This window comes from Nelusetta ayraudi, unplaced genomic scaffold (assembly GCF_046127955.1).
Source record: "Nelusetta ayraudi isolate G7.1 ecotype Tasmania unplaced genomic scaffold, CSIRO-AGI_Nayr_v1 ptg000022l, whole genome shotgun sequence".
In the NCBI taxonomy this organism is placed as follows: domain Eukaryota; kingdom Metazoa; phylum Chordata; class Actinopteri; order Tetraodontiformes; family Monacanthidae; genus Nelusetta; species Nelusetta ayraudi.
The window spans coordinates 4,208,040-4,227,332 of NW_027466072.1; the positions used below are offsets into that span (position 1 = coordinate 4,208,040).

The 19,293-nt window shown below is 47.8% G+C and overlaps 1 protein-coding gene across 6 annotated transcripts in view; it reads left to right on the forward strand.

The window, feature by feature from the left end:
* Positions 1 to 19,293, forward strand: part of pald1a (phosphatase domain containing paladin 1a) — a 52,822-nt gene that overhangs the window by 212 nt on the left and 33,317 nt on the right. The window contains exons 1-14 of one of the 6 annotated variants that reach the window (XM_076028182.1): positions 1,118 to 1,348; positions 3,409 to 3,452; positions 9,098 to 9,298; positions 9,560 to 9,662; positions 11,667 to 11,846; positions 12,296 to 12,460; positions 12,549 to 12,709; positions 14,884 to 14,959; positions 17,194 to 17,351; positions 17,428 to 17,521; positions 17,807 to 17,911; positions 18,274 to 18,369; positions 18,474 to 18,608; positions 18,956 to 19,072. In XM_076028182.1, the coding sequence (XP_075884297.1) occupies positions 9,114 to 9,298; positions 9,560 to 9,662; positions 11,667 to 11,846; positions 12,296 to 12,460; positions 12,549 to 12,709; positions 14,884 to 14,959; positions 17,194 to 17,351; positions 17,428 to 17,521; positions 17,807 to 17,911; positions 18,274 to 18,369; positions 18,474 to 18,608; positions 18,956 to 19,072 (1,575 nt within the window). In that variant the 5' untranslated portion in view covers positions 1,118 to 1,348; positions 3,409 to 3,452; positions 9,098 to 9,113. Of the gene's footprint in view, positions 1 to 1,117; positions 1,349 to 3,408; positions 3,453 to 5,692; positions 5,709 to 6,854; positions 6,926 to 9,097; positions 9,299 to 9,559; positions 9,663 to 11,666; positions 11,847 to 12,295; positions 12,461 to 12,548; positions 12,710 to 14,883; positions 14,960 to 17,193; positions 17,352 to 17,427; positions 17,522 to 17,806; positions 17,912 to 18,273; positions 18,370 to 18,473; positions 18,609 to 18,955; positions 19,073 to 19,293 lie in introns of those variants that run through there. The other 5 variants (XM_076028184.1, XM_076028181.1, XM_076028183.1 and 2 more) reach the window with 5 other exon arrangements.

Below are 19,293 nucleotides of genomic sequence, written 5' to 3' on the forward strand. Positions count from 1 at the left end.
GGCAGCCTTCAGCAAAAAAAAAAAAAAGTTTCCAATTAGGATGTTTTGATTTCCTCGCTTTTAAGTAGCGACGCCTCGGCGCCCGGTCGCGTCTACGGACTGTTGCTCTTGCAGTGTTTACAGATTAGGGCGATTTTTGAGCTGCACTCGGCCGTGTTTTTGTGTCCGACGGCAGCGTTTCGGTGCATGTGCTTGCCTGGCACCCCCACTGCTCTGCACCGCACCGCACCGCATTGTCCTCTCTGCACCGAGCTGTGATGGGCTGCTCGCAGGCTCGTGTGGAATTGTAAAAGTTGCTTTAACCGCAGGTTGATGCTTTTTGTCATCAACGCCGGAGTAGCAGAAAGTCCGCTTACTCGAACCTTGCCACCCTGTAGGGTCTGATGTCTCCCACGTAAGCCTGTGGAAACAATGCAGATCCAAAATGTGGGAAAGATGAAATAGCACACGCATGGGGTTGGTTTGTGCACTGGTTTACAAAAACAGAACTAGATCAGTCATTTAGTCAGTAACTTTGATCTAGTGATTTTTTTTTTAAATAGGCAAAATAAGCACAGATTTATAGAAACTCATGGAGACATTTTTCTCAGAAGTCTTTCAAACCGTTCTCATTAAGACAGAACTTCATGCATAGATAGATAGATTAGAATAGAAGACCTTTATTGATCCCATAGTTGGCAAATGAGCTTACTTAGAGCAACTGTCTAGCGCAAATGGAGAGTTATATTGATTAAAAGAAATAAGGCTAAAAAATAAATAGGATAGATAGATGGTGCAGAATGTATAGGAAAACATTTGTAGTATTCTAATGTTCCATGTCACACTAATGTTCGTTGTTGGTCTCTGCTACTGTGTCCCAGCGCATCTGATTACAGCAGTCATCTAAAATCAGCAACCTTAATGCAAACCAAACAAATTTGCGCTTTTCTTTTTCACTTGAGGCCAGCTACTTTTCAACATGGTCCACTTTTCCTTTGCTTTTATTTCTTGCCAATATTCGAAAAGCAACAGAACTGAAGGAAAAGTGGACAGAACGTCTCTGTAATGTATGAAAAGTCTGCAGGACAATAGCGGCGGCACCAATCCGAAGCGCTTTGATGTGCTTTGAGTGCGGCGCCTGTGCTGGATGCTGCTGGATGCTGCTGGGTGACGTCTCTTCATATCGCCTTGCCTTCTGCGTACGCGTGCCAGGGGGGGATGAACAGAAACTCCTCACGTGCGGGGCAGGGCGCGACTCACAACGCAGAGCATCGCAATTAATCAAGGGCCGAGAGCGTCAGTGCCTGATGAATGGACGGCCGGATCACCATAGATTAAGCCATTTACTCTGACGTCGTCCTGGCCAGAGGTAACCTCCCTCCCGGCCATCCTCCCAACACTAACAAGAGACCAAGTTAATCTCATATCATAGTTTTTCATGAGATTGATGAAAAATCATTGACTGACAAAAGAAATCTGCTTTGATAAACGGCTCGCCGTCCTTGAATCCTCCACAACACCTGCTTGATGTTGTTACCGCGCCGTGTTTATTGCCTCTGTCTCCAGCTTTAAATCTGCCCGCACACACAAGGGTGCACTGGTTCATTTTACCACAAGGTGTCATATTTGAGCGTTGACAAACAAATGAATGTTGAATGCACCTCATTAAGCGTCCCCTGTGGGTAACTTCCTTTCTATTTTATTGCTGTGTTGATATAATGTGACTGGAAACAAACAGACTGTCCGGCTAAAAGTGTTGAGCGCAGGTTGATTTATATCCTCGTGGCCTGTCATCCCCCTTTTCCTGTTGCTATAACTGGGCCCTTTTTTGGCTCCTCCGGGGGTCAGGACAGACGCGGCGCTGGAGAGAAGGAGAAAAAGTTGACACGAGACTAATGCTCCTTTTTCCACCGGCTGCTTTTAGCACGAGAGGAAGTTTCTGTGATCCCTGTCACAGAACATCCCCTTCTACTTGGGCTCCTGTTATGAAGAAAATATGGAAGGAAAACGAAGCAGGCGGAGCGACTAGCTGTCATTCTGCGGTCTTCGTCGCTCCTCGCACAGTCAAAACGCCTCTTTCGCCGACATAACTGTCCTCCGTCTTTCTCTTCCTCTAGCCTGTTGATATTCATCGGCTTGACTAACATGTTTTGCTTTTTTTCTGGGTCGTAGGTTGCTTATGTCTCATACAGTCGCAGTTTCGCAAGCCTTGACGCTCGTTGCCGCAGGAAGGAAGGAAGAGGTGTGGCAGCCGTTGATTTCACATCCATTTCTCGAGCGCCACCTCATAATGCGGAGATTTCTTAGCCAACGTCTTTGGCCTTCCCGCATCGTTCTGGCCTTGCGCATCCCGCAGGACGAAGTCACATCCGCCACAGCAACTCGGTCCGAGCGGAGCTGTGACTCCCAAGAGGCAGAACACGCAGCCCCGTCGCGGCTCAACCTTTGGGGGGGATGAGGTGGAGGCGGCTTAAAGCCTGTTTATTTGCCCAGCTGTGAGGCAGCTTGTTTGCCTTCGACATGGCAAGCGTTAGCCGCTAATGAATGGCGTCATTACAGCATCGTCATGCGTTAGGCTCAGGCGCCGCCGTTGCCGCGTGTGCCCTCGTCCTCGCACGTCCACGCGAAAATGGAAAAAAAAAATCCACGCCGCCCGAGGTCAACGGCTCGCAGCCGGCTTAATAAGTTTAATAAGTCGGGGAGTCAGCGAGGAGGAGGAGGGGGTGGGAGAACAGGAGGAGGAGGAGGAGGAGGAGGTGGAGGTGGAAGAGGAGGAGGAGGAGGGGGATTAATTTATGTGTTTCAGACGGTGCTGCCGTGTGTGGGAGGTGCGGCGCTGCCAGGAGTGCACTGGTAGAGAGTGAGTGGATGGTGGAGTGAATGATGAGTAAGCCTTTCTAGGTCCGCCCCCACATCCTCTTTACACACACACACACACACACACACACACACACACACACACACACACACACACACACACGGGGAGAGAGAGAGAGAGAAGCAGACACAAGGTTTGCACACACGCGTACAAATCCCAGCAGGCGCCAGCAGCAGCAGCAGCAGCCCTCACACGCCGGGTTGATGCCGACAGAAAAGTGCCTTTAAATAAATGAGGAGCTGAGCATCATCGTCCTCATCCCGGGAGCTCTTCCTCCTCCTCCTCCTCCTCCTCCTCTCTGCTGTCTGGGATCTGTCCTCTCATGTTCATCCCCTCACGTCGCATGGATGCGTGGACGATGCGAGACGACCGCCTGCTCAGCGGCGTTCAGGGACACACGGTCGCCTCGCACTGGGCAGAGAGGATGTCTTAACTGAGGCGCCTCTCCGTGTCTCTTGTTTTGGTTTTTTTTTTTAACCGCCCCATCCCCCCATCCCCCCACCCCCCTCCACCTCTCCATTCCCTTCTTTTTTTTTTGCTGTGTTTCTCAGATACTGGAGCGCCTCTTGGATGGCGGACTGATCAGCTGAATCAGGTACAGTTGCCTCTCTCTTGTGTTTCTGTTGCGTTTCTCTCGTCTGGTGGCACTCGTGTCCTCCCGTCGCCCTGCGAACATGTGAGGTGACGACGGCATGGATTTAAGAAAAAAACAACGGTGTGTCACTGGTAAATATAGAGCTGCATATTTCCTTTAAGCCTTAGACTTTGTAAATAAACACGACCGCGGCCAAAATATGATAATCGGGCTGAAAATCATTAGACCGACTTTCCACTTTGCGGAGAAACATCCCTGGGTGCTTTGAAAACAGCCACATAGCTGTGTGGATTACATTCTTCTTGGCATGTGATGCCTGCCCTGCCTTTTGAAGTGTTTATCAGCTCTCATGCCCTTTACTGGGAGACCTGCGCCTGTGTTTGACTGGCTGGCCGCCCATGTTGCCGAGTTGTGAAAGCGCCCAGGTCGGGATGTCAGACAGCTTTATCGTTCCGAGTCACATGCAAAATGAAAAAGAGCTCCAAACAGTGTGAGAAATTCCAAAAAGAAAAACACTGCAGGTTACACGCACACACACACTGGACGCAGTCAAACACTGCAAGTTCATAAAAAAACAAAAAAACAACAACCCTGAAAAGCCACAGCAGTGCAGCCTTGGAATCAGCTAGATAAAATTGCCTACTTGTGCTGGAATAAATTACAGGCAGGGTTTCAAAAATAGATTTTCAGACCCTTTTTCTTTTTTTTTCTTTTTTGAAGCTGTTCAGTGTCAAACTGTGATGAAGGCTGGAGTGCTTAATGCTGTTGGTGTGATTCATGTCGTATTCTCTGCAGAAGCAAGAGGTTTTTTCTTCTCATTTTGTTGCAGTTCTGGGAGATTTTCTGCTCTCAGTCTGTGAATCTGCACCTGACTGCGTCGCGCCGCGGAGGCTATTCAGCCTAGTTTGATCATATTTGGATATTGCATCTCTAAACAAAGCAGCCTGCGCTTCCTTTTTTTTCTCCCTGCGCCGGCTGTCAGGGAGTCTATTGTGGATGAAAACAAACACGAGAGCTGCGGGTTGACAGAAACTCACAATGGGGCCTCTGTTGAACAGTTGCGGGAAAAAAGATTTTTTTTTTTCTGCAGAGGAAGCGCTGAGATCATTTCCGCGCGGCACTGATATTTTAGTGCAGGAACTGGCGATGTCCTGTGGAATCGCGCCTCCGTGCGATCCTCGGCGACCTACATGTGCAGCTGCAGGGAGGAAGTTTGAAGGCGGCACAAGTGAGCGTTTCCTCTCAAGGTGTGCTGACGCTTCCTCCTCCCCTGGAGGGAGGAGGAAGGTGGCCGGGTTGCACTTGATGGGTTCTTGCGGTCTGGTATCCTGTGAGCGCGCCGCTGTCAGACGTTGTGTCATTGTTCACGGGCGTGCGTTGCCTCTTGCATTACTGATTTGAAATGACTCCAGAAGTACATTGAGAAACGTGGCACCGAGGCTCTTTTGACATTGGCAGACTGACCGAGTGGCCTCCCCGGAGACCAGAACTGCTCCGGGAACCCTTGAACGTTGCCAAGTGAGCGCACTGACTTTTCAGCGTGTCCACAGCGCTCAGGTTTCCAGCCCTTTTCTTTCTCAAGAGATTCCTCCGAGCCTCGAGCAGCGATGCCCGTCTCCCTTTGAACCGCCCGCGTCTCTCTGCTGAATGAAGAGCGCTCTGCATCCTTCCTCGGGGCCACCAGCAGATGCATCCTGCAGCTGCACGCTCCTTCCTGTCTGCCGCTCGGGGGCCCTTTTGTCAGTGCCGACGTTGCCACGGCGGCTACACGGCCTGAATTTTAAACTGGGCGGCCCTGAATGGAGCCGAGGCTTGCGGGCCGGGACGCTCCAGTTGCCATGCTTTTATTTCCGCCACCGCACTCGCTGCGTTCAAGCACGGCCGACCGGGGCGTCACCAAAACAAGGTGAACTCAAGTTCAAGATGTGTGTTCGCTCCCTCGCCCGCCGGCCCGCCTGCACAGTTGTCATTGTTGTTGTTGTGTTGGCCTCGGCAGTGCGACACCACTCGGCTTGACATGTGGGATAAACAGCCCCTCTGATGAGATGCCTTGATTGGATCTCCAGGAGGATGTTTATGACTGAGGGCTATTTCTACACAGGCCTCCGCCCCAGCTGCCCGCCTGCTAAACCAGGCCTATCCAAGCTGAAATCAGGGCGGCCGAGGAGCCCAGCTTGTATTTAGCGGAAGCTTCCGCCTGACCGCGTGCGTGTGCAATGCAGCGCGGCCCCGCAGCGGCTCGCAGGCGGCCGGAAGGTAAGACGAGAGGCTGGTCAGTGTTGTGTTTGTCTTTGGAGAGGTGTAAAATCGGAGGCTGTTTGTCAGGAATTGTCAGGCTCCAGGAGGGACGATGGAAAGGACGTCCTTGTATGGATGGATGTGTTATCAGAGCTTCATAGCCAGCGAACGGAGTCGCCCGCCCGCCGGCATGCATGACTGCGGTGGTGGGTAACGAAAACCCACTATTAAGTTTCGCCCAAAGTGGCACATGGGGAGGAGTTTGTTGTGCGAGTCTTTACTTTGAGGAATTCTCTCTTTATTCTCTGGAGTCTTTTTGTCAAAAGACAGCGTATGGAAGAAATAAAATGTGTTTTAATCTCAGGGATGTTGATTCTGTATGTATATGAGCCACTAGTGCAGCTGCAATATAAACATTTAATCTGTTTCATTGATTTGTTTTGAATGCTTCACAAGTTGTCATTTCAACTGACGTTCATGATGACGGCATCGATGCCATCTGGATGACCTGTCAACATGTTTCATGGGGAATTAACTTTTCCCCAGAGCAGAGTCGTGGAAATGCTCTTGTTTTTACTGTCAACAATGGAAGTTGGTGTTTAAAAAAAAAAAAAGAAGAAGAAGGAAGGTTCCCAAGTTTCTTGGGGACAAACCTCCCCGACCATAAATCTGAGGGGAGCGTCCCAGAGGAAGAGTAATTCACTCTCACCATCCCTCTTTTGATGAATCACTCGCACACGTTCGGATTTACGCAGTCGCACGTGTTGCTGCCAACTTACTTGCTGTACAGTTGGAGTCCACAGTGTCGCCTTTGTGCAGTCGGTCCCTGTGAATGGCATCTAGACTCTGTCCCATCTGGCTGCCAGATGTACCACGGCTGGCCGGTCCCCTCCATAGAGACATCGGTTATTTGCTTGATTCTGCTTCCCAGCATCATATAGCTCATAGGCTTTAGAGTAGGAGTAGAAAGAGGTGGAGGAGGAGGAGGAGGAGCAGGAGGAGGAAGGAAGCTGGAGCCTATGAATTCCTGGCCAATGCCCGGCGCTGGGGCACAGTGAGCTTCCTCGAGGGGCGTTCCTCCGCAGACTGTGGGGGTGGGAAAGGGGATCCAAAAGGAGACCCAAAAGGGGACAGCTTCTTTTTTGGATGTGATGCCAAGTTCTCACACTCCTTCGGACCATGGCGGAAAACAAAAGGAAGGGATCCCGAAGCGGCGAGAGCTCCGCGACTCACGCGTAAGACGCCGGATTCTCTGTGGATTTCTTGCAGCGTGGCCGGGGTTTTTTTTTTTTTTTTTTTGTTATTCCGTCTGTGGTAGTCACAAAATTATGGCAGCAGAGATGCTTTTGGTGTGTGGTGAGGACGCAAATAGATCCAGCAGCCTGGCGCTGGAATATTCCTGAAAGCTTGAGCTTCAGTTGGCCGAACTCTGGTGGTGATTTTCCAGATTTGCATTTTTAAGTTGTTTCCAAAAACTTTTTATTCTCTTTTTACAGCCATGATGTAACACTTTGTATTTCTTCCTCTGTGCCATCAGACGGGTTAAAGGTAGAATCAGTGTGTGTTAGCCTGGCTGTGCTCGTCTCACAGCCCAGTGTTTCGGGAGTTCAAGGCTGACCTGCCCACACGGCTCCCAGTGCAACAAAGAAGAGAGTAGCAGTGACTCACCGGCACTTCAGTCTCCCCGCGGAGCCTTTATGTGCCGTAGGAGTGGGTTCAGAGCGGATCACACACAGAGGCGCTTTGAGCCGGGAACAGTCAAGCATGACATGCCCTCGCTGCAGCTCTGTCACTTTAACTGGATGCTGTGAAGGTTCAGCGGTGAAGGATTCAGTTGTCAAGACGGATTCTTTCTGTGCGTTTCTCTTTTTTGTCAGTACTTCCTTGTGGTCTTCAGTTTCAGCCGGTGAAGTAGTGCTGCGGAGCTCGCAGTGGTGTCGACCACTTGTTAAGAAAACTTTTAACGAGGAGCTCCTGGCAGTGGGGTGTTTGCCCAGAAGGAAAGCTGCGGTGCTGTTTGAGACCTTAGGCTGCAGAGCTCAGTATCGAGCTGCACGATGCTGAATATAAATACCATCAGGTTCAACTCCCAAAAGTTTGTTACCACGTTTAAATGATGCGAAATGACTGAATGACTGACTGTTGGTCGCTGTTTGTAAGCAGTGCAGGTATAAAACTGACATGATACGTTTTCCAGCACCAGAATGTCTCTGTCCGAGCAGGAAACTCCTTTTGCTTGTCTTGCCTGCTTCACTTTGAATTTGTTCCCAAAGCTTTTGTTCTGGAAATACGAGTACCTCTCCCAGCGTGGTGACCTCATCCTCTTCTCGGTGTTGGCTCCGCCCTCTGAAACCACCTTGTTTTTGTTCCCTTCCAAACATGTAGACGGTCCAGCAAGGCCTCTGTGTTTACAACGTCAGGCTGCAAACAGAGGGCTAACTGTGCTGTTTTTCCAGAGTTGTTTAGGCAACTGGATTCTTTGATGAAAAAATAAAAATCTGGAAATGTGTAAAATGTCGCGTGTTCGATTAAATTCCAGGACTGGAACCAAAGCGAGGAAGACGACTCAATGCGGTCTAATGCTTTTCGTGAATTCTGCGGCAGAATTTGAACACAACTTACAAAATACTTGTGGTGGTGTCCCAGGGTTAGAATTTGCTCTTGTCCATTATTGTGAAGATATGGCCTCTATACTTCCTATTTTCTAAATCTAGAGCAGTAAAAATGAAACATCAGTCCAATGGTTGCTCACCTCTGTCAGTATTCTGCTGACCCCAACTTGCTGCATGTTGGCTGTTGACAAATGTGCAAATGACAAAAACCTTTCCAGTTTGCAATTCAAAAAAAACAGTGGGCTTGGTAAAGGTTGCCAGTGCAAGTTTCTCTTTTTTCAAAACATTCCATTTCTTGGGAGCTTTGGTTTGTGTTTCTGTTTTCCGAGTAAATATATTTTTAGCGTGCAGTGAGAGATCGTCTGGTGATTCTCCAGGGAGTGTGTGGTTAAAATATAACAGCAAACAGATTCTTTGATGAGTGATGATGGCGTTTCTACTAAATGTTTACTTTTACTTGCAGATTCAATTTGGATTAAAGGGCCGGTGTGTCAGATTTATCAATTAGTTCATACATTACAAAAAGCTGAGCGGAACAGTGTTGATATGGCCGCCTCTGTGTAAATATTAATGCTAATTACGAGCAACTGAACAGCCACTTTGTTTAGTCATTTTAACTGAATCCGCACATTGTCTAATCCCTTTTAATGCCACTGGTGTCCCTTTTAAATCTTCAGACTCTTGCCCTCTAAGTGTGAGATCTGGAGACCTTCTCCCTTCTCTTCTGCTTTTCCTGCTTTTTCTTTCGTCTCAAAGTGACTGCTAACATTCCGCTGCGTCGTCGTCGTCTTTCAGCAGCTGCTTGTGGAGCATGGGTACAACTGCCAGTGCCGCACCGCAGCCAGTCTCCGCCGCCTCGCCACTCGAGAGTCTCCAAGTGAACGGGATGGCCGACAGCAGGCAGTCGCTCAGCATGAGCCCCTTCCAGACAGTCAACATCCACAACAACAAGGCCAAGTCCATTATCACCAACAAAGTCGCACCTGTCGTCATCACGTAAGTCCCCTCCCCGAATCCGCGTTCTCTCAATTGGCTGATAATCGTCTTTGATCACTGCGGTGACATCACAACCCCCACCCCCCATTCCCAACCCGCCCCCCGCCCCACTCCGCTCCCTCCCTCGCCCCGATGTTTGCCCCCGTTATCAACCCATTTGTCAATCCAGGCTGTGCAAACAGTGGCTGGTAATTGAATTGAGCCAGGATTACCCTGCCTGAACTGCTGCTGTGGTTTTTTTCTTTTTTTCTTTTCTCACAGGTACAATTGCAGGCAGGAATTCCAGATTCACGATGACATCCTCAAGACCAACTACAAAGTGGGCCGGATATCGGACACGATGCCCGAGCACTACCTGGTGCAGGTAGGGACGACACACAGGGCCGGCCGGCCGAGCTTCCCTACGACGATGTTTCGAGAAAAATACCAAAGTATTTCCTTTTCCTTCAAGTAGGGAAAAATTGATGCCTCTGAAAATGCTGCAGTAAGCAGGCCAGGCCAGTAGTCCGCGATGTGGGCGGATGATTAATCTGGTTTATAGAAATTCTCAGCACAGCAACCTCTTAAAATGTAAAATGTGTTTGTTTATCTGTAGTTTTAACAACGTATGTTAGAATGGGAGCAAACTGAAACCGTGAATGTCCTGATTCAGCAAAGCTACGTCTTTATTGACTGACTTATCGCAGTTAGCGATACATGCGTCAACAGATGCATATTTTGCTGAAGGATAGATCTCAATAACTCTCTCACAGCAGAATAGCCTGCTATTTTCATTGTTGGTGATACAAATGTTGTTCGATATGATTAATATCGTTTCTCGCTTGGCGTTTAGGAAAAAAGTAATACGCAAAATGGAGTGTGGGAAGTCACCAGTTTCAAGGAAAACTCCAGTCGCCCTGTTTACATTGTAACAATGGTGACGATGCTGTTGCGCTTGAGAACAATTCCCCTGAGATCAGATTAAAAAAATGTATGTATATAATGTATTTTTTGACGTTTAATCGCTGTTTCTGCGTAAGCCAGAGGGCAAAACGCCACAGAATGCCTCATTTTGCTGCGCTCGATCCCAGAGAGCAGCACCGCGTAAACTGGGCCTCTGCCTGATACTTTCGCAGTCACGTGTCCTGATTGCCGAGCGGCGCAGCCACATTGTCATGCGCTGTTTTATGACGCGCTGCAGCCATTGAAGGGGGATGTTGTCACCCTTCTACCGGAACTTTGATGTGCTCCGTCACCTCCGTGGTGCCCCAGTTCGCCCATCTAGTCGAGCCAAGCAACTGTGGGTTTATTTCACCCTCTTGTGGGACTTTTCATTTTTTTTCATTTTTTTTTTTTCATTTTAGTAATCATTTGGTTGTTGACTGGTAGCTTGCTTCACCTCAAGACGGTAAAAGCAGATGAATGATAATTAATAAATAAATGAATGCAATTTTCATGTCAAAACCTGTAAAAACTTTCTTTTTACTGTTTTGCTTGAAAAAATAAAGTAGCCCCAAACTTCCCTCACTGTAAATAAACAAATTGAATTTTATTTCCTCAATTTTATGCTCACTCACTTTTCAATTAGTGTTTCTGTTCTGAAAAGAAGTAAAATAAAACACTGATTTCCGGTGAGGGCAGACTTCCCTTACCCGTCTCTACAGTGTTAACCTGCACAGAAGTAGGCACAGAGATTTTTAGACTTCATGAGGTCAGGAAGTGGATGTGACAGGAGTGAAGGGGGAAGTGTTGTGTCTGGATGTAAGGTCAGCGACGGACTCGCGCTACCGACGTTGTTCCTGGCAAATGTCCGCTCGCTAAAATCGCTGGATGACATTTACCGTGAAGCGGAATGAGCGGCGACGGCAGTAATTGGCTCTGTGTTTATCGTGAAAACAGGTCAGACGTTGCAGCGTTTCACCCCCAAAGTGACACCGAGCTCCCCAGAAATGAGAAAAACTCCTTTCATAAGTGCTTCTCGCAGCCCTTAGGCCCTGATAGGAAGATGTTTTATCCTGCCAGGCGTCGACTTCTTTCTTCTGTTAAAGCTGTGTTGGGTCGTAAAGGGGACGAGGTCTTCTGGTTTTCTGCTGGTTTTTAAGAGGTTTTATTGATGTGGGCAGCTCAACTGGAGTCCGGCATGAAAAACAAACAGCTGAAAACCAGGATAATAAGCAGCCTTTGAGGAACAAACAGTGGGGAAAAGGTGACAGACCGACGCGGCAGTGACTCTTGTTGATTGGGCAACAGGCCGACTGCCTTGCTGTTCTCGTTTCTTTCCTTTTTTCGTTTCTTCTTCTGTGTGTTCTGCTTTTCCCACTGACGCAGACGTCACAAAGCAGTCGTCGTGGTTTTTCATGCCCCCCCCCCCCCTTATCTCTCTCTGCAGGGCCAGTACTTCATGGTCCAGGATGTGTTCAGCAAGGCCGACGTCCTCAACACCAGCGGCAGCCACGGGGCTCCAAACTTCCGCCAAGTGCGCGGCTCCTATCCGCTGTTCGGGATGGGTCAGCCCAGCCTCAACGGCTTCAGGCTGCTCCTCCAGAAGCTGCAGGCTCAAGGACACGAGGTTTACAAATCCCCAAAAAATCTGCATTTTCTCACAGTTCATCATTATCGCTGCTCGACTCCGGTGCGGCGTGCTGTGCCGCCCGCTCGCCCTCCCTCCTGCCCGGCCTCTCGCAGCCCGCCTGGTCGGTAAATATTTGAGGAGTCAAGTGCTCCAAGCCGGCTGTGGCTGAAACGTAGGACTGAGCAAACAGAAAATTGCGGTTGTGTGTATCGCTGGGGAAAAAAAGAAGCATCCCAGTGCTTACGGCAGCAAGAAAACTGACCATAATTGAAATGAAATTGACAAAATTATACGGCGGGCCGCCGCCAAAGCCCCGATGAGGCGCTGAACCCCTGTCGGACAACAGATTGTTTCCAGTCGCTCCCAGGAGGAAGTGGCTCCCTCTCTCTTTTTTCCTTTTCTTTCCCTGGTGTTTGACCGTCGTCTCCCGTCTACTACCCGAACAGGAAGTGATCTTCTTCTGCGTGAGGGAGGAGCCCGTGGTCTTCCTGCGCAGGGACGAGGACTTTGTGCCGTACACGCCCAGGAGGAAGGAGAACCTGCACGAGAACCTGCACGGCCTGGACAAGGAGGAGCCGGTGGAGAGGCTGGAGCTCACCGTCAGGAAGGAGGTGAGCAGAGCCCAGCCAAGCCGCGGGAACGACCTCCCGCTGACCCCGCCCGCTCGCTCGCTGACCCCCTGCTGCCTCCCTCACGCAGCTGCACGACTTCGCCGCCCTCAATGAGAACGTTTTCTACGTCTACAACGACATCGAGTTCTTCAAGGACGAGCCGCAGAAGGTCCACATCGCGTGCGAGGAGGACATCCACGTGAGCGAGGAGGTGTACAAGAGGCCCATGTTCAGCATGCCGGCCTACAGGTTGTTTACATTGTTCCTTTTTTAAAATTTTTTTTTATTGGCCCTCGGCTGCTTGGCTCACACGCTGCACTGCGTGGCGCACCGCGTTATAAATAGTGGCGCTTGTTTGTCCATAGGCTGGCTGCCCTGATTTCTTTTTTTTTTTTTTCCATTTGTTTTATTGAGGCAAGTAGAGCAGGCAGTATGCAGGGGGGAGGGGACGGGGGAGATGGCAGCTTCCTGTTTGTGATCAGATGAGTCTCTCGTTTACATGCATGATGCTAATTTTCTTAGGTTTTGCCTCAGGTTTCTGTTTTGATTTCGCTGTGTGTCCGTGTGGCGGCCTGCCTGCACTACTGCCTGGTTGGTGCAGAGTGAGTGCTCCTAAAAATCACCTGAAGTTCCCGTGTGATTGTGTGTGAAAGCGTACCTGCCCCTGCGCCTCCGCAGTCGCGAGGGACGAGCAGGGTGGCGAGTGAAGCATCGTCTCTTCATCAGTTTGTGGTGCAAAGTGGTTTGCAAAGGTGCGGCCTCAATTGTTGCAATTGAACTAACTCAGGCCTCTAACCCACATGCTGCGCTGGCAGACAGGCTGACTGGCGAGGTTATTTATTTATTTATTTATCTATTTTTAACACTTTATTTCTAAGTTATTCAATACAGAATTAAAGTAAACACAGTATTTGAACAATCATGACATGGATGTAAACCCCAAACCCCCCCAGCCTTTGTCCAGGTGACCAACAGCTGGGTTGACAATGAAGCTTTAAAGGTACTTTAGAAGACATACATCAGACAATAATTCAATGCAGTACATTGAAAGAACAAACAAAAAAAAACTCAGACAAACAAAAAACAAAATAGAACAATAAACAAAGAAAAAAAATACAATAAAAGTAAAAAGAGCAGGTAGGCAAGACATGAATAAACAGCACCACAAATTGTTAGTGTCTCAGGAGAATCACAATCATTTTCAGAGTCCCATGTGTTCTATTTAATCCGCCAGCCCTTCAATTAGCAGCTATTAAGACACCAGAGTAATTTATGCCTCGTAACTTCTGACCGGAGAGATTAGACTTGGAGTCTCCACATGGCTCTGATGGCTGCAGGTGACTGTGAGTGTGTAGTGAGAGCAGGTGGAGGAAGATCCTGAGGCTTGGAGGGTGGTGTGTAGTTCTGGAGGGGAGAGCAATGAAGGTCGGCCGCAGCAGGAACAGAATACTGGTGTGTGGTACATGAGAGGAACCGTGGAACGATGAACCAGGTGCAGGATTTCAAGCAAATGTGTCGTTTTATTTGGAACAACGCTGGAATTTAGCGCGTGTGTAAACAGACTTGGGCTGTTTTCTTTCCCTGAGGAGACAATCTCAGATTCTCAGAGCAGCTGGATTCCCCGTTGTGTACTTTAAAAGCCCAAATGGGCCGATACAGTGGTGGAAAAAAGTTTTTGGACACCTCATGCATCTGCGCTGAGACTCAGTGTTACAGTAAGTCTCCAAGTGCAGTTTAATTCAGTGCAGTCACCAACATTCACTGTTACGTCCAGCTCAGAACTGGATGTTTCAGCAAGACGGCTTTGTCCCTTGTTGCGACACATCCAGAGTGCAAGAACAACAAGAATTTAGTCCTCAAAAAAAGGGAAATCCAAGGCACTCTTCTTTAAATATAACAATCCTTTATTATAACCGGTGGAGCCATCAGTTGGTCCTGATCTGTTAAATCATGTTTCCTTTGTCCTCCTACCTACCCAGGTAGCTATCCAGTCATCCTATTTAAGGAGAATCTTTGCGCTGATTGTTACACCATGATGAAGGCTGAGGCCTCTGAAACTTTTCGTTTTCATTTTGTTTGTGTGCCTCTGATGTGGCCAGACCTTGTGAAACAGACACGCAAAATCTTTGGCAAAAATTGATTGACAATAATCGGGATTGAGTTCAAGTTAGATTCAAAGATAATAATAGATAGATAATAAGAGTGTTCATGTTAACATTTAAAGAGAGTCGTGGTCGTGGACGTGCATGTGTGTTGTTTAGTCACTGAGCAGCGAGGCAGCTCGCAAGCTTGCAGCCTGCGGTGCCTCACCAGGTGTCACGAGTGCACGCGGCGGCGGCCAGTTTTACGAGCCGCAGTCGGCCGCTGTTGACACAACACAGGCGCCGGGGTTCAACTCTGGGTGACGCTGCGCTGCCTTTCAGGTACTACAGGTTGCCGCTGCCAGTGGAGGGAGCGCCGCTGGAGGAGGACTTTGACGCGTTTGTGAACATACTGAGGGTAAGTCTGAGCTTTGACACATTTTTTAAAAAGATTAAAAGTCCACGACTTATCAACACTAAATCTACAACAGAAAAATTTACCATCAACTGATTCTCAGTTTAGAGCCGTCCTGTCAGCAATGTGTTTGTATTGCGGTCTATGGGGGAAATTCTTTTGGCCACATGGGGTATTTGGCTGCAGTACCTGGAGTGGCCACTGGAAAATTGCAGCGCTGCCATATTGCCAGTCTGTAGTGTTGCCAACTGTCATTCAGAAAAATAAAGGAGGCCTCCCTCCCGCAGTGCCCGGGGCCATGACCATCACAGGCCAGTGGCTCACCACTGGTGGTAAATCATCACTTAAAATAAGATTTCACATAGATTGAACTGCTTTGTTATCAATAGTCATTAGAAATAAGATGAATGTTTAAATTGTATTGAAATGTTTTAATTTAACATATTTTTACACAGCAATCAATGAAGTGCAGGATGGCTTTTACAAAGGAATGGAATAAATAAAGCTGAAGAGAACAAGTGATCCTGATTGACCGCCTCCTCTATGCAGCCAGTACGCAGTTGTTGTGAATGGGTTGCCTGCAGCTACGTAGATTATGGTTTTGAACGCAAACTATTTACGTTGAAGACAACTCAGAAATACGGGAGAAACCCCGTCCCGAATCCATTCAAAACGGGACAGTTCTGTATGTTAAGGGATGGTTGGCAACTCTACCAGTCTGATATCCAGTTCTTATAATACATGTAAGCAAGGGCCAAGCCCGTTATTATTTATTATTTTTCCCCCTCCACTCGTTTTTCAGCTGCGCTCTCGCTGAGCTGCTCCGGCTCTTTGACGGCCTGTTAAAAATGATAAATGTCCGGAACATGATGGAGCATCTGGTCTTTCTCACAGCACTTTCTGATCTGCACGCAGCCCCTCTCCCCGCCACCTCCCCCAGACCTGTCATAACAATCAATAATAATTCGCCACGTGCCATTCTTCTTTTCATAAACCTTCCAAAACCTGCAGCGGCTTGACGTCCGCTCGGCCTGGTTCCTGTCCTGTCCGTCGCTCGCTCGTTCGCTCGCACAGGATGTTCTTTTTTTTTTCATCATGTTTTGCCCTTTTTTGGCCTGGCTTGAAGGAGCCACTCCACTTCTGTCCCCGTGGTTAGTTCCTCTTTTTGCAGCACTTGGATAACAGCCGGACTGTGTCCTGTCACTCTTCTTTCTTTTTCTCCCTTTGTAGTTCTTCTTATTTAGAGCGCCGCTCTCCTTCTCATGCTGAAAGACCCGAAGCAGGAACTTTGTCTGACTTGGTCTCGTACAAAATGTTCCCTCGCTGTCTGTATATGTGCACATGTCCTTCATTTCAGCGAAAACACTTCGCAGTGAAAATTACTAGGAGCCAGTTATTGTCACTTCACGGAGACAATAACTGAAATAGATTTTACATCTTTCTGTTAATCAGCTTTTTTTTTTTTACAAAAGAGGATTCGGGCCACAGGAAGACAAAAAAATAGTACAGGAAGGAGATATTTACGTTTTCAGTTTGTTTACGTTTTAAGTTGAAATTTCGTGAATATGTCAAACTTTTGTGAAAATAGTTGACGTACAAAAGACAAAATTTTGTGAATACAGTTGACGCAAATAAAGTGGAAATTTTATTTAACCCACAGTTAAAAGTAAACTGCCAAAAACAGGTGTATCCCACAAGGTTCACCCACAGTAATCAGGAAACTGGCGAAAATGGAAGTACTCCGCTAGACTTGCACGCAGAGCCTTTTGACTTAATTCTTGACATTTTGACTTACTTCACGTTGACATGAATTGCAAAATTTCGATTTTATTTACTTAATTTCTTCTATTTTATGTCAACTTTCTTCCCGAAATTTCAAATTTAATCTTGAAATTTCAACTTTATTCTCAAATTGGAAACTTGAAAAAGAATTCTATCCTATCTTAATTTTTTGGCCCTAATCCTCTTCTGCGGTTTTTCCTGCCTTTGACATATTTCGGTCTCGTTTATATTAATTTAAAACGGAAGACATAATGAACATAATGCAGAAGTGATGCAGAATTTTTAGTTAGTTCAGTTCAGTTTAAATCAGATAGATGTGGACTTTTCTGCACTGCTGCGCTGTCAATTGGCGGCACGTCACCCTGCAGAAGAACTCAAGGACTGAATGATGAAAGCAAACTGCCGTTGATGCACCAGTCTGCTCCTCCTTCACGCTCCTCTGCTCCGCCCTCCAGGAGAGCGCCAGCCTGTCTCTGGGCCACAGCGGGGAGCCCCGGCGGCTGCCTGCGCTCCTCTTCAGCTGCCAGGTGGGGGTGGGCCGCACCAACCTGGCCATGATCCTCGGCACGCTGGTCATGAACCGGCTGAAGGGAGATTCTCAACCGCAGCCTCGGTAAGAATGATCGAGTGATGTTGGATGAACTTTTTTGTTGCCTCGTGGACTGAACTGTGGCTGACTTGTTTTGCAGAGTGGCGCCGGACACTGTGGAGCCCAGACCCGTGTTCCAGGTCATCCAGACTCTGATCAACAAGCTGCCGAATGGGCAGCAGCTGATGGAGGAGGTAAAGCATAAAAAAACCCTGTCTTCTTCACTCTAAATGCCCTCATGTGTGTACATTTAAATGGACCTCTTAGTCATTGTTAATATTAAACATTTTTGTCTTTCTAATCATAGACGTAGTCCAAAAAAATAATGTTGTGTTTTCACCTTGTGCCATATATGTCTACTGTAGCTCAACTGCTGCTGTAATGTCAGAAAATTGAAAAAAATGTGGATTATTTGTCAATGTTTTTCTGTTAATCTGATGACATTGTTAAAATGACTGTATCCCGTATCCATGCAACAGGTGGACCAAGCCATCAGCCTGTGCTCGGAAATGCACGACATTAAAGAAGCAATATACGAAAACAAGAGTAAGCTGGAAGGGATTGGAGAAGATTATCAAATTCAGGTCTGTGACAATATTTGTTTTCTTGTTGTTTTCAGATAAAGAGCTGGTGCGGTGTAAACAGCCAGTACAGATAATACTCTTTTCTTCATGGCTTCTGTCGCTCAAAATAGACAAAGTAAAAAAAAAAAGAAAAGAAAAAGGACAAATCAAAGACCAGTGATGAAGCGCTCTCAACGTTTCCAGCCCTCGAGCTGATGGAGGGCTGGAATCATGACAGAGAGATGATTTTATTTATTTATTCTTTGCATGATTTTCTTCTCCCCGTCGGGAAACGACGGAGCTCTAAAATCCCTGAAGTGAATGAAATACCTGTTTTGTCGCATTATAACGCTTCTCTCCCCCGACCCCCCCTGCCCCCACAGGGAAGCAGCACCAAAGACTACTTCCTCCAGCGCACCATGCAGAGCCTGGAGCGCTACTTCTACCTGATCGTCTTCAACGCCTACCTTCACCAGCAGGTGAACGCCTCGCGCCGTTTTTCCGCTTCATCTCGGCTCTTTAAGATTTCTGCTGCGAACCGTCTCTCTGAGGTCTCTGGTTCTGCGCTGTGCCCCCCCCGCAGTATCCGCTGGCCTTCGCCACCAGCTTCAGCCAGTGGATGTGCTGCCACGCCTGGATCTACCGGCTACTGGCCCGCATGAACCTGTCGGAGCTGTCGGCACCGGCCGAGCTGGTCACCAAAGGAGCCCGTGTCCTGGTGAGGAACCAGTTCAGTCAACATGGTTGCAAATCCACGTCTTGAGCAGTGTCTCTCAAAAAGCAAAGCTGCTTTTGAGCATGTAAACACTTAATAAACACTCGTAAAACCACATCCTGTTTCCTGTGTGTTTCCTGTGTGTGTGTGTGTGTGTGTGTGTGTGTGTGTGTGTGTGTGTGTGTGTGTGTGTGTGTGTGTGTGTGTGTGTGTGTGTGTGTGTGTGTGTGTGTGTGTGTGTGTGTGTGTGTGCGTGCGTGTGTTCCGCCCACGCTGCTGCCTTGTCTCTTTATGTTCTATTTTTTTTTAGAATATTGGGATGCATCTTTAAATCACACTCCTCTGCACAGGTGGCTGATGAGTTCTTCGCTCCGGACGTGCTCAGCACCGTGAAGGAGATGAAGGCGGTCAACTTCAGACGAGTGCCCAAGATGCCCATTTATGGACTGGCTCAGCCGACGTCAGAGGTTTGCAAAAATAGGGGCTGAAATATATATATATATTTTTTTCAAGTTAAATTAACTTAAGTAATACTTTCAATGACACTTTACAAAAGTATAAAAATCATAAAAATAATTAAATTGAGATACGAACACAGGACAATTACTGTACATGAATCAGCACATAACGTGACTAAGGACATTAATCACACATTAAAAGCAGTTCTAAAAAGGTGATTTTGAGTTGA